Genomic DNA, 16,712 nt, shown 5'->3' on the forward strand with positions numbered 1-16,712 from the left:
ATGTAATTGTAAAGACTCAGAGGGATATAATTACATGTAGCAGATTTAGGAGCTAATTCTTTGCTTCTCTCTCTCTCTCTCTCTTTACTCCGCATTTTATCAACATAATTATTTTTTGACTGCAGACTAACACCCAGAAACTGACAGGCATCCATTATAGGCAGCAACTTGTTCACCAAATTGAAAAACAATGAACTGCAGGTTTATATGTGCCCATTGTGATACAGAATTACCGGAGCTTTGTTCCACTAGAGGAAAAAGCTAATGGTTTTGAAACAGCAGGTGACAAAACACATTCAGTTTTTTTCTTTTTTGTTTCCCCCCCCCCTTTTTTTTTTTCTCTTCCCTCCCCTCTTATCAGTTTGTTGATGAAGTCATTATGAACTGGGGCCCAGAATAGGGTTGGCCTTATTTTTAGCAGATAGACTTTTAATGAGTTCTATTGTGGAGACAGTCATGTTGATTTGCTTACGTTTTTTTTCCCCCCCTTCACTCAGAAACTCCCAGTATTGAAAAGCTACTATCAAAGGACTGGAAAGACAAGCTTCTTGCCATGGGATCAGGGAACTTTGGAGAAATAAAAGGTAACGCTGTTTCTCTGCTAAAGGAAATTAAGAATGAATATACAGATACCGCTGGCTTTGTGGAACTTTGTCTGCTCCTCTTCCCCTCCCCTTCAAACGTGGTAATTTGGGGTTTAAGTGAAATGTATGCACTCCCATCTGTGGTAATACAAATAAATGAAACGGTGTATTGCCCTAAGTGAATGAATTTACATTAAGCTTTTGTTGCATATATCGTTCTGTGTTATAAACGAGCACATCCTATTGCTGGATAGGGGGAAAAAAGTCAGCATCAGACACGTGTGGTATCAGAGCATAGCAGACCTCAGCTTCTGAAATCTGAGGGTGATTTGATTTCCTTGTTTATTTTTGGACAGATTTCGATGATGTCTATTTTTTTTTTTTTACTTTTTTTGCATGTAGGGAAGAATAAAAAGAGCAAAGTTTGTGTAATGATACCTCTAGGTACTGAAATTAGCCAGTGCAGATTTTAAAAGACAGCGTACAACATCTGTGCACTAAAGCATGTTCTTTTAAAGCCGTACTCCAGAAGGAAAATGACAGAATTTGACCACTCTCCAGCAGCAGTAGTTTCTGCTTTGCCAAGATATTTCCCCATTTTATATATCTGAGGTCATTTTAGGGAACCTGTGGTTGTTTGTTTTCATGTAATTTAATATTTTTATAATTCCTCTGCAGAGCTTATGATGAGGAACTCATTCAAAACACACATGTCAAAAATTGCAAGTTTTCAGAGCAGCCATTATCACTCTGAAAAGAAGCAGTGACTCTGATTCTTCTCCCGTTTATATCAGTGTACATCTGGAGTAGCAAAACCCAAGCCAATGTTGTTTTGGAAATGTGAAAGTAGAATGAAATTGCAATTAAGCCCTTCTCCTCCTGTGTTGATAAGCAGGGTTTAGTTTCTGTCCATTACTTCTGGAATGTTTATTTTCTAATGTTGTCCCTGATCTGGAGATGCTCGCTCAGGCAGGCTCCCAGGCCTTGTGCCTGGCTGAAGGCAGGTTTAAGGACCCTGTGCACAGGAGGTGGGCAGCATTCAGTAAGGCACACAGTACAGGATGCTCTCACGGGTTTGTGGATTGATGCAGATGCAGAGAAAGTGTTATTTTAGTTCTGTGGGCCTTCCAGCCTGGCACTGATAAGCCACCAGCATTAGCCTGTGCTGTTCCACTGGCTTACCCAAGTAGGAGAATATTCCCCTTGTTTCCCCAGGCCTCTTCCTAGGAGGCTGTAATTCAAATATATGTATTCATTACATTTGTAGAATAACTTTATAACAGAATGCAGTGCTCCCAATAGGCTGAGATGTGATGGTGATGATGATGGCTCCAGAGGGCCAAAGCCTGGGTTCTTCATTCCTGCTCCATGTGTGTAAAGCAACAGGTCTTCAAGAGGAAGGGCAGCCACTGGGCTTACCTGGCAGTTCTGGGTTTTAAAAGCACTTTGTTTCTAAATGACATCATCCTTGGCCATGGTCTGATGCATCTTTAAGATGTTTCAGGGACAGAGTGTGGGGAGGCAACTTTCATACCTACTTTTGGGTGTGTATTTCAGCAGGTCTTGCACAGTGTGTGGAGCCTCTTTAATTCTTGACTCACTGGAACCTTTAGAAGGACTCCCAGTGATTGTGCAGTGCCTTTGCACTCTGTAGAGCTGCTCTGAGCAGTGCTGTGCACTGCGAAGGTGGTCTGTTCCCACTGCCTGTGATCTTTTTCTTTTGGAGGGCAATCTTTTCTCTCCCTTCCTTTTTCCCTTTCACAAGCTAAACTTGAAAGCAGCAGCAGCCAGCTATATGCTACCACCAGAGAAATTCAACAGTCCTTTCAGTCGTGCCTGGGGGAAAGGATGGGGAGCAACAGCACAGCCTCAAAGAAGACTTTTCTTTGCTTTAATTTTTGGTTTTTAGCTTTATATTTTGAACACAAGTCGAGTTATTGTTCTGTAGCTCTGTTCAAAAGCCTCACATCTGAGGCTTTTTAGAGCGACTGTGGTTCTGTGGTTGGGGGCATGGTTATTAGGTGTTTGGATCAAGTTTGGCAGTAAGCTGTGAAAACAGGCACTGGTTTATTTTTCCTACTGACTGCCGTGACAGTTGCAATTATTGTCCATTGTTCCTAGGTGGCTAGAAAGGAGGGAGGATACAATAGAGCATTGCCCTCTGGGGGTAAATGAATTTGACTTACAGATTCTTGGGGGGTCAGGCAGGCTGATTATTTAGTGCCCAGGAATGTGGTTTTCATGGCACCATCAGCCCTGAGCAGCCAACAAACAATGGCTCAGCTGTATTGCAGCTATATTTAGTGAGGCAGCAGGAAAGGTGTGCAAGTTGAGCTGCTCTGTACCCACTCACACGTGTACAAACACACATATATTATGCTACAAAATGATTTTGTCATTCTATAGTTACGAAGTTTTCCAGTTGTGATTTTTTAATTAACTTCTTTCTCTGTACTTGGCCTGGCAGCTGCGTTTTTTCCACCCCTCATTTCTCTATTAGTGATATTTGGAAACCCCCATTTAAGCACTGTCTTATGTTTAATACACCCTGGAACATGGACAGCACTAGGAGCCGTGCTGCCCAACTCTCTTACGCACACCGAACAGTTTTTTCCATTTAACTGTTCAAAATTTCATTGTGCTTTTCATTAGGTCTGGGGGAGTTTTAGTGCATCATGTGCAAAAAGTCTCAGCACCAGGCTACATATTGTTAATGCCCAAGTCTGTGTTACTACCATTGAGTTTTATTAGCTGGGAGAGATTAAAGAACGGGAGATGAAGAGGAAGACTTTATTTTCTATTAGCGCGATTTCTTTTAAGCTAGAAAGCAGTAATATTTTATTAAAGACAGGGAAATTGGTGAGTGGTTGGAAGTGACCAGGCTCCCATGTTCCGTATTCAGTTGTTTCTCTTGGTTGCTTTGTCACCTTTGGCTGCTCCTTTAAGCCCCCCTTTCTTCATCTGCACGCCCGTAAAACAGAAGAGCCATCACCGAGTGTCTGCAGAGAGGCAGCTGCAGACGTCAGGATCACACTTAGGAGGGTCTGTATCTATCCACTTACTAATTGAAAGGGAAATGGATTGTTTTATGCCACAGCTGGACCCAAAGGTGCTGCAAGGGAATGCTCTTAAAATGGGGCAAAGCCTAGAACCTTTCACGTCTGAAGAAATTGTAACTCAAATACCTCTGCTTGTTCAGAGGGATAGTCTGGGGCTAAATTACAAGTTTGGCACTGGAGATTTCTTAAGAAATTCTGTTTTGATACCCATGGAATTTTTACTCTGCTCAAAACACTTTGCTATACAACAAAACGTGCTGTTTAATTGATGTATTTTAAAGTGAAGCTGTAAACTGTATACTGACTTGGTTAAAGCCTGTTCAAACTTACTTATATCCATCCTATTCAAAACCAGTGCTCAAAAGGCCATTGCATTTTTATTGGATAATGCATTTTAGTGGATTCAGTGGAGCAGAGAGATCTTCAGGTCTCAGACTGGTGGTGTACAGGGAGGAAAATCATCCCCCTTTTCTGCTGTCAGTGTAACTGCCTTGGTAGCTGTGCATTGCAGTGGGAAAGTGGGCGCTGTCCTCAGTGTTACTAGGAAAAGGTATCAAAAATACATTTATTCTTTAATTATCAGTGATCATTCCTATATATGTGAAGTTAACATGAAGTTACTTTTTCACTGGTGCTGGGCCTCAGGTGCATCATGGCTTGTCCAGCCTTGCTCACACTGGGGTGAGGGAGGCAGCTTTAACCACGATGAGAACTCTTCTTAAAACCTCCCTTGGTGTGTGCACAAAGCCTTGCTGCTAATCTTGTCCATCTCTCTACTGAAACTTGGCAAGACACAGCATTGCATATTTTTTATGTTCCCCACTTAGCTAATTTTGAATAGGTGTGTGGAACAAAAGGTTGAACAGACTTCTGTTTCCAATCTTTCTGAGCTGGTTTTCTGTTGAAGGCATTGTTAACAGTGATTGTGGCCAAATCTCTCAAGAAAGCCTGGGCAGGTCTGAATCTGATCTATTTTTGTTGTTGTTTGAAAAACCTTTTGTATTGTGTGGATTAGTTTGTAAACAGCTCAGGTGAAGTTCTCTGCACTCCCTGTGAAAGGGATTGTGGTTGGGTTAAAATCAGCTCCTCGTTGTCTCCACTGCAGTCTGGGTGACTCTGGAGGCTGTGCTGGAGTAACCACAGATTTATGGAGGCAATGGAAAGTGAGATTACCTACCAACCCTGATCTTCAGCTCAGGGTAGCACAGAGGTTTGTTTTGTGTGAGCAGCCGGGTTCCAGATCCCACGGACGTGCTGTCAGGCTGGGCTTGATGTGACACAGAGCTGTGGTGGCTGGAGACTCTGCTTTTGCTCCTGTGCTCAGGAGATGGGGCACAGCAGAGGAGGCAGTGAACGCTTTTAGGGCTGCCAATAATGGCTAAAGAGAAATAATCCATTCAGCGATACTATAGCTCATCAGAGCCCATGAATTAAAGACATATGTTATGTAGATTCAATGTATGGATTAAAAGGGATAATCTGGTAGGTGACACACAGAATCTTGAGATAAGTGAGCTGTGCAGATTCAGTGTATGGATTGTGATGGATAATTCCATTTAAGTAATGCTGGACAAGTTGAAGACAAGTAAGCTTTGGGTAGTGCTCAGGTTATGTGCAGTAATCCAGTGAGTGACACTTTGGATCACATAATCTGTAAACTAAAGACAAGGAATTCTGCATTTACATGTGGACAGGAAGAAGGAGGGGGAAAGGGAGAAAGATTATTCATGGGGAATACACTGGGTTTAAACCTTTGACTAATACAGCACAGATCCCCAGGAGATGTGTGAATTTTGCATTTGCAAATTAATGGTTCAGAAATGTTTGAAAACTTGTGTCAGCTCTGGATGTTCTGCATTTTTTTTTTTTTTTTGTGAGCAGTATTGTAAGTGGAGTGGCAAGAGAAGGAGGGTGAGAGTCATGAGTGAAGGAGCTAAGGTATGTTGGATTGTCAGCTTTTAACTGCCATAAATTCAGTATTCGTTGCAACCTACTTGGTATCTTCTTTGTGTTTACTTTTTGGGGGGTTTAATAGTAGCAAATTGAGCTTTAGTCCTTGTTGAGGTTCCAGAAGTGCTGGGGTGCATGGTTACCTGCCCAGTTGCACCCAGGGAATCCTGAGTTTCCAGAGGGAATTGGGCAGGCTGATCTCAAGGCAGTGTGGTGCCCTGCAGAGGCAGCCAGGGCTAGCTGAGCCACACCAACACAGAACCTCTTCAGGCCAGAAGAAAGCCTGAGGGAGAGGCTGTGACTGCGTGGAGCTGCTCCTATTTGACCTAGAATGGGAGGTTAGTTGAGGGTTGTGTGTGTGGAAGGGAGGGTTGGAGGAATCTTCTTTAAAGCATCTAAAAATGTTATTTTATGGTAAAGCAGCAAGTTCAGGTTGTTCCGGATTTTTGTACATAAAGGTACTTAATTTGGTCTCAAAAAGTCAGGCTCTAATTTTATTTTTGAGACGTGATTATTGGTAGAGATAATAAAATTGAACTAATGGAGGTAGTAAATGCCAGTGACTTTGTTTGAACATATGGGGGCCAAACCACTATATTTAAAATTATTCAGAGAGTTGGTTGACAAAAGGGTCCTAAAGCTGTGCTTCATGGTTCTAAAATTACCTGATAGAGCTGAATGTCACTGAGCTACAACTGCCAGTTTGTCAAAACAAAGCAAATACACACACACACTTTTACTTTTTCCTGCTGCTGCATAAAATTCCAGCAGCAAACACTATTTTCCTAGCCTAGTTCTGACTTGTTGTCCAGACAGTAAAACAATGAGTAACCTCTGAGAAACAGTACAAACGTTGTCTATTCCTTTTGTAACCTTGACAGTGAGTTGCTAACCTGGTTGAACACCAAGCTTTGTTTATGGTCTGCTCTACCAAAACTTTTTCCTGACAGCAAATAAGGAGTGCTCAGTGACTGCTTCTTTCCAGCCTCGTGAAACACCAAAGGGCTGGTTTGGTACAGAGCAGGCAGCTGAGCTTTTTTTTCCCCACAGAGTACGAGTTCTTGAGGCTAGTAATGGCAAAAGAGGGTAATTGCTTATAATTTGGTTTTACTCATTCTTCACCTTGCTCTAAAATCATAAAAGATTAAGAATGTCTGTCTGCTGAAGTAAATACCTTCCTTATATCTCGCTGTCCTACAATGGATTTTTACTTGTCAGACAGAGAAGATCCATTCCATAAATCTGTAAGTACAGGCAGGTGAGTTTGAATTGTGCACTTTTTCTTTCCTTGTTTCTGTTTCTGGTGCCTGTGGCTTGCCAAGTAAAAAGCAGTCAGAAAGTTTTCTTTCATGATGCTGACTCGCCCTAGCAGTAAGATGAAATAATTTAATTTAGCAAGATGGGTAGTTGTGAGATGGCAGCCATTGTGTAGCAAAGGTGGCTGAAATACTTAACGAAAAATGCCAGTTTTCAGATGTTTTTGTCCTGACAGCTCCAGGATTTAGTGGCCTGTTCATCTCTGTTCTAGTCCGTAATAAAGTGCTCTGAAGTGTTTAGGGAAGCATCAGGGGAGGCAGCACAAGTTCCCAAGCACAGACCCAAACCCACCTTACATGTACACTTTAAATGTACATTTTCTAAAGTACAGTCCCAGTGCTTGGCCAGAAACATGTCACATTGCTGTTCAGAAGCAGGGGGAAGAAGATGTTAAATTCTGACCTTACCTCAGCCAGTTAGATCTGTTTATCACCTGCTTTTCCTGGAGGAAACATCAGCTCCCCATGGCCTCGTGTGTGACTTCAGGTGATGGCAGCAGCACGAATGGCAATACTCCTCTTTCCATTTTAGGTTATAAACAGATTTTTAGATTTTTGTTTAGGGAGAGCATGGCACAGATTAGTTTGCTCTAAAGTAGAAGACTAGGTGGCCTGTCCGTTTTACTTTTCTGGTTTCCTTACTATTGTTGGGTTTAGATTTCTAAAATGTCACAGCTAAAACTGGGGCGAGGAGTGAGGGGGAAAGTAATTGCCACAGGGATGAGAATGATACTTGAAGGAAACATGCTGTAAGAAAAAAACCCTCTAGAAAAGATAGATATTTTATGAACTGCTGGTAATTTGATTTATTATTTGGATATGTTACAGTTAGGATGTTATTCTTTCTGAGGACAGCTTGGTTAATAGACTGTTCAGTTTGAAAAAGCTTCATTTTTGTATCAAAACTGCAACCTTTGCTGGCTTAAAAAGCCTGCTGAAAAGGCACAGCATTGCAGGAAATGCTGGGAGGTGACTCAGTCTTTAGCTCATGCATGGGCTGCAGCTCAGGGCTGTTACATCAGAGTCGCACAGAGGCTGTGCTGTGGCAGGGCTCCCTGGGCTGGATGACATCAATAATTGCTTCATTCATAAGGGTCCCCCTGGCTGAAACCCTACCTAGTCTCCAACTGGGTCAAACACAGACTTAATTATCTATTTAACGTGTATTACTGTTAAAAGTCAGTGGGGAAATTCTTGGCCTTGCTGGAATAGTTCTGCTGGTGACTTCATCGAGGCAGCAATAAAACCTCCTACACCACATAAAGTTCAGAATGACTTTTGGTGAGTTGTTAAAAACTTCGTGCCTTGGTTTGCTCTTGAAAAACATAATGCATACCATCACCTTTCTGCCTGCAAACAGTCTTTAAGAAGATCAATTAGGTAGTGCTTTGAAATTAAAAAATGCTTTATTCTGCATGCTCTAATTATTATTATACATCTTAGCATTATTCGAATACAGAGCACTTCAAAATATTCTTATTTCCATTTAATGAGTTTTTCCCCTGTAGAAAACTTTGTAGATACAGGAGGCTTTTTTTTTTTCTTTTGTAACCACAGTTAATGATACGAACATAATACAATATTATTATGTCTTCCAGGCTTTGTACTTGCACATTGTTTTCTTTGATTTCCCTTTGAAAGACAGGTTCTGACAGTTCAAAAAGCTCTTTAGCAGTCTCTGTGATAGCAAACTGGCTGGGCAGGGAGATTTCACTGTCTGTGTGGGTGAGTGTGCACTGAGCCCCCCTGGCTGGTGCCACTGCCAGCACTTGGGGAGGTGGCAGAGGGCCTGGGGACAGCCCTGCCCCTGGGCCATGCACATCCCTGGGCTGCCTGGGAGCAAACACTCCCACTGCCTGAGCATTTGCAGCAGGAGCTTAACATGCCTGTTCAAGAAAATATTGGCTTTCCCAATTTCTCATTTACATTCCCATTCTGTCTAATAAATTATAATAAAGTATTTACTGTTTTGATCGCAAAAGCAGTTTCTCTGCCTTTTTTTTTGCTTTGGTTCTGTTTTGGGTGGGTATGCCAAGGTTTCTCCTGTTCGTTTTCTCACTTTAAGTGTGTCATTTGGTCATATTGGTGTCTTCATTCTAATGTTTATTAAAATGTTACTGTCACTGCCAGTCTGAGACTGTGAATCAGAACTAAGAATGTGTAATAGTTTATTTCACATTTGAGTAAATTTCTTCTACTACTTAAACACTATTATGGGTAGTGTTGATCTGAGATGAGGTTTAGGTTTGGCGATACAGAATGCCACTAATTTGAGTCTTCTTTTATTGCCATCTGCTGTGGGTGTTGCATCCACAAACACGGGGTTTTTTCTGAGTTTCTGTTCATGGTGATAGAGGACAAGCTGACACATCTGGAAAGCATCTTTTCTTGGTTCTTTATGCAGCTACCAACCTGCAGTGTGTGCTTTAATGGTCCCTTGCCTGAGTTGTTCACATCAGTTGTAGAAAATCCACATTTTGCCATTGCAGTGAGGGAGCACAGAGAGCACCCACAGCAATCTCCTGAAGGGCAGGTGGCCTGGTGGCTAAAGGCTTTGATAGGCATGAAATGTGCAATATCTGTTTGTCATGGCTCTGGGGGTAAAGAAGAGCAATTCTTGAGGCAGGCGTTGTTTTGAGGCTCTCACTCAGGATTTCTGTGGAGTGCTCTGGCTTGCTGTCAGGCTGTACCCTGCAGTGAGGGACACTTGGGGGTTTTTTGGCAGCCTGATGCCTGGCTGGAGTGAGATCACTGCTGGTGTAAAGGCAGGTGTAAAGCCCCAGAACCATCCTCAGCTCCAGAACCGTGCCCATGCCCAGCACCATGCCCATTTCCAGCCCCAGAGCCATGCACCAACTCCATGCTTGGAGCAGCCCCCAGGGAGTTCAGGAAGGAAACATCTGAAGCTGGCTGCTGGGGACAGGGGTTTGCACCCCCTCCCAAGCTCAGGCAGGGTTAGGCAAGGTTAACTGTCCACACCATGTGGATAGTTCATTAATTCGTGAGTAGCGTAATTTGAGCAACTGTCTTAATTTGTTGTTGGTTTAGTTGCTTAAAATACTGATGTGTTTTGCCCTGTGAGCTGCAGAATTCTTTAAGTGGAAATCCCTTGGCTGCCAAGACGCTTCACACCCTGATACAGGCTTAGATCTCGTGCAGGTTAACATGAAGATAGTGAGGGTAGGACAAAAGTCTCCACCATTCTTATTTACCCCCAGCCTACAGCATCCAGAAAAGGGTACAAAAACCAGCTGGAGCTCTTAACTCTGCAGTGATTTTTGATACACCAGGAAAAAATCCTGGAACTGGCTGTACTTATGTAGTGACCCCCCCCCGTTGGCCTCACCTCACCATTAAATAAATAACACTGTCCATGCTTTGGCCTTTGTGTGTTATGCACAGCAATACATGATTGGCACTTTTGTTGATTATTTCAAGGGAGATAATTATAGGAAAGGTGTGCTAGGTAAGAAGGCTGACATAAAAAATACCAAACTTAAACTAAATGCAAACACTTAACATTGTTATCAAGACCATCTGATTCAAGTACTTACCTTTTTTTTTTCATTTTCACACATTTACAAGCCACCAGTTACCTGCAAGGTATATCAGTTCATATCAAAACTATGATTCATCACCAGTGGAGCTTCCAGAGATGTGTGAGTAAGACAAGGGGAAATGGCACAGAACTCACCATCTCTCATTAGAGCCACATAGCTGATCTTTTTTTTTGCCTCTGGTTTTGTGCAGGTCACTTGAGAGTATGGCTATCCAGGTACTTACTTTGCAAGGAATTATTACCTCAAAGAATTGAAATTATCATTAAGTACTATTCCAGTTACTGGAAGGATGGCTTAGTCCTGTGAAAAAAAGTACCTACTAAGCCATGTTTTCCAGGAAGTATTCTCCAAGAGATTTTTTTTTTTAAGCTGATGCTGATAAATTTTCCCTTTTGGTGTATTAGCAAACTGAAATAGCTTGAGAAATATAATGCAAGAAGTCTGCCTTTTGTCAGACTACTTTCACTCCAGCTGTATAAACCCCAGGAATTATGCATTGTACTTAGTAAGTAGGATATAAAACACCCCTTGTGGGCATTTCAGATTGTCTTTAAAAACTGAATAATAATGAAGAGACTGAGTCAATTTGTTCCTGGCTGCATGGCTGCAGAGTGGTTTTGGTGTCTGCACTGGCAGTTCACTGCACTGCCTGCTTGCTCTGAGTTCAGAGTCATAATTTTGGTTATCAGGTCTCCCTGCAATGGTCAGGGACACCTTTCACTACACCAGGCTGTTCAAAGCCCTGTGAATTGAAAATTTCCAAGTTTCGGGCATCCACCACCTCTCTGGGCAACCTGTTTCTGTATTTTACCACCTTCATTGTAAATAATTGCTTCCTTATATCTTAGCTAAACTGACCCTCTTTTAGTTTAAACCATTGCCTCTTGTCCTGTCACAGCAGGCCTTGCTAAAAGGTTTGTCCCCATCTTTAAAAGCCCCTTTTAGGTACTGGAAGGTGTCTCTGGAGCCTTCTTTTCTCCAGGCTGAGCAGCCCAAGCTCTCTCAGCCTTTCAGAGAGAGAGGAGCTCCAGCCCTCTGATGGTGCCCGTGGCCTCCCCTGTCCCTCTGCAGCTCGTCCTGTCCTTGCTGTGCTCAGCACCCAGAGCTGCAGGCTGCACTTGTTCTTGGGGCTCAGATAAGGCTGTCCTGTCCCTGCTGGGGAAGGGTTTTGGTGCTGTGTGCCAGCCAGGCAGGCTGATGGGGCTGTCCCTGCCTGTGCCCCGCTCAGGTCAGTGGCACAGGGGTTCCTGGGGAGCCTGGGCACTCAGGGCTGGAGAGCAGCACGGCTTTGCTGCCTCTCTTGGGAGCTCTGAGCTCCCTGTCTGTCACTTTGCACATGTGGAAACATTTCTCCACCTTTCAGATTAACTTAAAGATGGGGATTAATTTAGCTTTACAAAGGGCTTTTTGATTCCCAGCTGAAAGCTGCTGTAGGAGCTGAAAATCCAGGGATGAAGCAGCAGTGGTGAGGAGCTGTGATGTGTGTTGGTGTATTTGACAGAGATTTCTTTCTGCTTACCCTCACTCAAGGACTGAGGCAATCCTGTGTGTTCCTTCTTTCTGTAGGTCCTGCTTCCCCTCTCTCTCGTGCTTGCATCCACCCCTCAGTAAAAGTTAGGAATAAAATATCTGCTGAATAAATAAATACAGAATATTTTGTTTTCAGGTGTGGCAGTGCATAGTAGTCTCCATTAAAGGAGCTTTATGGTAGACCCACATAGACAGGCCAAGGCAGGGGCTGCCTCCTAGAACAATTCTTCTGCACCACTTGGAAACACTGCACCTTTTTTCCTAGGGAAAAACAAATAAAGGATGGAAGAGTGGCAATAGCAACTCCTGATTAATTCCGTGGCCAGGTGGCAAATGCATTACTTGTAGCAGTTCTCTGTCTCCAATGTTGGAAGGAAAAATCCTAGTTAGAAGTGTTTTCTTCAGCCCTGATCGTGTTTTAGCACTGGCTTGCATTCTTTCTCACAGCTTGTAGCAGAACAGGTTTAAAGTCCTATGCTTTCTGTTTCAGTGTGTTTCTCAAGTTTCCAGCTTGTACCACAGTTTTTCTGGAGGCTTTATCTGAGAATATTCTGCTGTAGTTCTTTGTTATGTGGTGAGAATATTTTCACAGAAATTTCTAGAACCCTAATGAAAAACAATTCAGTTACATTTCTTCTGTCATATTTTTTTCTGCTGATTCTCTGTGGTTTTCCACTTGCACATGGCTGTCTACAAATGCATTTAAGTGCTTGGGCTTGGCTAATGTAGAAAATGGGATGTTGCTTGGGATCACATAATTGAAATTAGGCAAAAGTAACAAAAAAAAAAGTAAATTAAGCTAACTATCAAGCAGAGAGCCCTCCCAGTGCCACCCCAAAGGCTGTGGTAGAGCCTTTCAAAGCAAGAGCAGATGATTCACCATTACAGACGTTTCAATCCAGTCTAGAGAGCTGTATTAAATATATTGCAGGGAGCATTCCTGCACTGGCAGGGGGGCAGCCTAAATGAGCTATTACCAGTAGCTCTTTTCCATGTCTGACTGATAGTTGGCTAGGAACATGCTTGCTCTAGTCGCCAATTTTTTTTCTTTTTCCTCTTTTTTTTTTTTTTATTTTCACTTGGAGAGCACTGGTGACATTGGCAGAAGAATGCTTCCTGTGTTTGAAAGGGGTTTGGATGGCAGGGTAGTCCCAAAAGCAGGCTATTTTCGGAGGAGGCATTGACACTGATAGCCTTAATCCCTTCCTAAAGACTTTTTAGAAAGGTTTCCTAGGCTCTGACTCATGTGAGAGGGTGTGGTGGTATTGGGGATATCTGTGGATTAGCTGCTACACATATTTTCAGGTCTCTTAAATTCACAGTCAAATGATCCTACGTATATTAAAAGTGCCTCTTTTTTTTTGTCGTGTATGATTCATAGCTTTTGATTTTTCTTGGAATTTTTTCTTCCCTTCCCTTATAACCACTGTCCTTCTGGGTAGAAAAAACAATTTCTTCAGCATGGTTGTGAAAGTGAGGTAGTGAGTTCCTCTGTCTGTGTCTGCTAAACTCCACTATAAAAAAACATCTACGAACAGTACCAATGAGAGTGATGGTGAGTGTGTTTAACTCACATTTTGGATATGTTTATAAAATAATTTTTTCCTTTTAAATTGCACCTTGGTGGCAGTAATAGCAATAGGAGTTACTGACAATTTAAATACTGTATAATTTAATCCTAATGAGGGATGTAGATGATATAACAGGTTATAGAGGGATGTTAATGCTTATCCTCCATCAATGCTTTGACACTTACAGAAACTGCATCTTTTCCCTAAGTTTCTGCCATAAATGTAGTTACCTTACACACCTGGAAGGGTTGATTTTTTGCTCCCCAGTGTTTAAAACTTGAAGCTTCCTCAAAATAGGCAGCATTATTTCACTCTATTAATCTGACAGAAGGGCAGTGGAAAACAGATGAAAGGGCAAAGATCCATTGAAGGGGAGGACCAGATCAAAGCCTGTGCAGAGATTTATCCTCCATGCAGAGGAGCAGGTCTTTGTGTGCAGCACATTGCAATATGCTGCTGCTCTCTGCTTCTCCTCAAACTTTGCTTACAATAAAGCTGCAAAATAAAGAGCTGGATCGCTCTAAATGTTCTCTCTTCTCCTTCCCCCTCCCTTTTTTTCTTTCTCCCCCACCATCTGATGCCCAGGGACTCCAGAAAGCCTGGCTGAGAAGGAGAGGCAGCTCATGGGTATGATCAATCAGCTGACCAGTCTGAGGGAGCAGCTGCTGGCAGCTCACGACGAGCAGAAGAAGCTGGCTGCGTCTCAGATCGAGAAACAACGCCAGCAAATGGAGCTGGCTAAGCAGCAGCAGGAGCAGGTGAGTGGCTGTTGCAGGGCCTTTCAGCTTCAGACACCTTCTACCAGGGCTTTCCAGCAGTTCAGCTTCTCAGAGTTGCTCTGCACCCAAAATCTTTTCCGCTCGTTCTCTGAGGTGGAAGAGTTTGAACAAAAACGCATCAGGAGAATGGTTTGATTTGCAATATATCCATCTTGGAGCTGTTCAGAGCCTGCTGCCAACAATGCTGTGTGTTCAGCCCCTGCCTGGGCCATTCACTCAAGAGCTGGACTGGATGCTCCCTGTGAGTCCCTTGCAGCTCAGAATATTCTGCAGTTCTGTGCTATCCTTCCATATTGTTTGGGTTTTTTAACTTTCTGTAGATAAACAGGCAAATCCAGCCCTCCTGAATAATCCCCCAAAGATGCTTTAATTCAGAAATACTGAACAGGTATAAAAAGAACAAAATGCAGCACTTGGATTGTAACTTGAGAAATGAAGAGGTTGGGTTTTGCCAACTGTGGAAAAAAGCAGAGAATAATATAAAGTCAGTGAACAAGTGTGGCTTTTTTTCTTCTACACTTGAGAGGCTTGATTTTCAGTTCTTGCAAATATGCCCTTCACTGGAAATGCAAACATGGTTTTCACATGTGATCACTTCCAGTGAGCACACATGGACACACAACATTTTGGGCAGAAACATAACTTTGCTCACAGATTTCACTGGGCAGATTTTAACAGAAATTAATGTCTGCTTTTGTATCGAACATGAGCAGAGAATATTTAAATATCTAGTTTAAAATTTTATCACAGAATTGCAGCTCTGTGAGTTTTATGAAACTCACAAATTTCTCTGAAATCTGTCATAGTTGTCAGATTCAGGGTTGGTACTGTACTTAAGCAAGTCTTAAGATTTCTAAGCCACTGCTGCTACCTTCAGACTTTTAAGCCTTGGTTTTCCCTGGTTTTAATTATTTAAAAACATTATCTTAAACAAAGGGTATTTTGGCCTCAGCCTGAAATCCCACATGGGGAGAGCAGAAGTGACTTCCCTGGAGCTGGGGAGTTTGTATCCTGCTGTTGTTAGAACAGCAAAGGTAGAGGAAGGAGTGAAGGTGGAACTGGCAAGATCTTTCACCAGGAGACATCCTGTATGAACTATTCCCTTTACCTTGCCTCCTAAAGTCACTAGTGCCATGGGGATTTGAAAGTGAAAAAGAAAATGAAGACAGTAGAAAAAGAAATTAGGATAGCTAGGATTTCTTTTAATTGAAGAAATTCTGTATACTTATGCATTATGCAGAAATGAAAATTTCCAAACTCTGAAAAAAATGTAGTGATAAAAATTATTTTTCTTTCTTAAAGAAAGACTCCAAAAAGAAAACATTCATTTGATCTGTTAGATGTGGAGCTAACTATGAGTGAGTGTTTCTTATGCAAATAGTCTAATAGTAGAAAGAAAGGAAGCTACCTAAGGGGAAGAAAGCACATTTCCCCCAGTAAGTATGTCTAAGTTACCAGCTGAGATGTGTACACAGGACACAGGGGAAGAGCAGAGCTCTTTCTGATGTTTGCACTGCTGCACTGGCTGTTCGTGGGAGCAGAGCTTTTGTGGCAACTTCAGTGAAAGTTTGTCGAACTTGCTTTTTAAGTTCAAGAATGGTTTATCTCCCTCCAGCCTTTAGAACTCTTAACTCCGTTCTGTTAATGCCTGCTTTTTCCCTTCACGGGGTGTAAAATGTGTTTACAGCAGCAACCTGCAGTCCTTTGGGGGAGAGGGAAGGTGGAAGTCCTTCTGGAAAACTGCCCTTGGCTTTGAGAGGAGGCTTGGAGGGCTCCATGCATCTCCATAAACCAGTTTCGTGTTGAGCCCTGTGGCCTTGCCTGCCCCCTCAGCTCCTTGCAGCTGATACACACATTGGAGAGCCAGTGCTTTTTCCAAGCTCAGTTCCAGTCTCTTTGTGCCTGTTTCTACATTTAAAAAGTACACTAAGAACCTTTCTCCATGGTGTCAGATGGCCATTAAAAAAAAAAATTTAAGCAGGTGGTGCCAAACAGAAGAGTATTTCTGGCCATCCTGGCTTTTTGCTTTTTCTGCCTTCCTCCACTATTTTTTGGTTTCTGTGCTGGTATTGTTCTCTCTCCTGGGGAATTTTAGCAGTGCCATTTCAGTAAGATTTTTGCATAGGTCCCTGTCTTCTGTGCAGCACAGCATTTTCCATAGGATTCCCTTTCTCCCTGGTGTTAGCAATGAATTGTTCCTGAACTCCTGTGTCCTTTGCTTCAGTAACAGTCTCCAGGCTGCTGCCACCTGCCCCTGAAGGTCCCTTAGCTCAGAAGAGAGGTTTAAAGAGCTAAGCAGAGCTTCCTGTGGATGGACTCTGGGAATGGTGATCCGTATCTCACGTTTCTTCTGTGCAATTTCT

The 16,712-nt window shown here is 42.6% G+C and overlaps 1 protein-coding gene across 10 annotated transcripts in view; it reads left to right on the forward strand.

Annotated features, from left to right (window-relative positions):
• The window catches only part of SOX5 (SRY-box transcription factor 5), a 276,165-nt gene that overhangs the window by 124,054 nt on the left and 135,399 nt on the right, over positions 1 to 16,712 (forward strand). For 8 of the 10 annotated variants that reach the window (XM_064421478.1, XM_064421482.1, XM_064421474.1 and 5 more), the window contains 2 exons: positions 498 to 584; positions 14,156 to 14,328. In XM_064421478.1, coding sequence (XP_064277548.1) covers positions 498 to 584; positions 14,156 to 14,328 — 260 coding nt within the window. The remainder of the gene's footprint in view (positions 1 to 497; positions 585 to 14,155; positions 14,329 to 16,712) is intronic. The other 2 variants (XM_064421475.1, XM_064421477.1) reach the window with 1 other exon arrangement.

The sequence above is a fragment of the Passer domesticus genome, chromosome 5, assembly GCF_036417665.1.
Source record: "Passer domesticus isolate bPasDom1 chromosome 5, bPasDom1.hap1, whole genome shotgun sequence".
NCBI lineage: Eukaryota > Metazoa > Chordata > Aves > Passeriformes > Passeridae > Passer > Passer domesticus.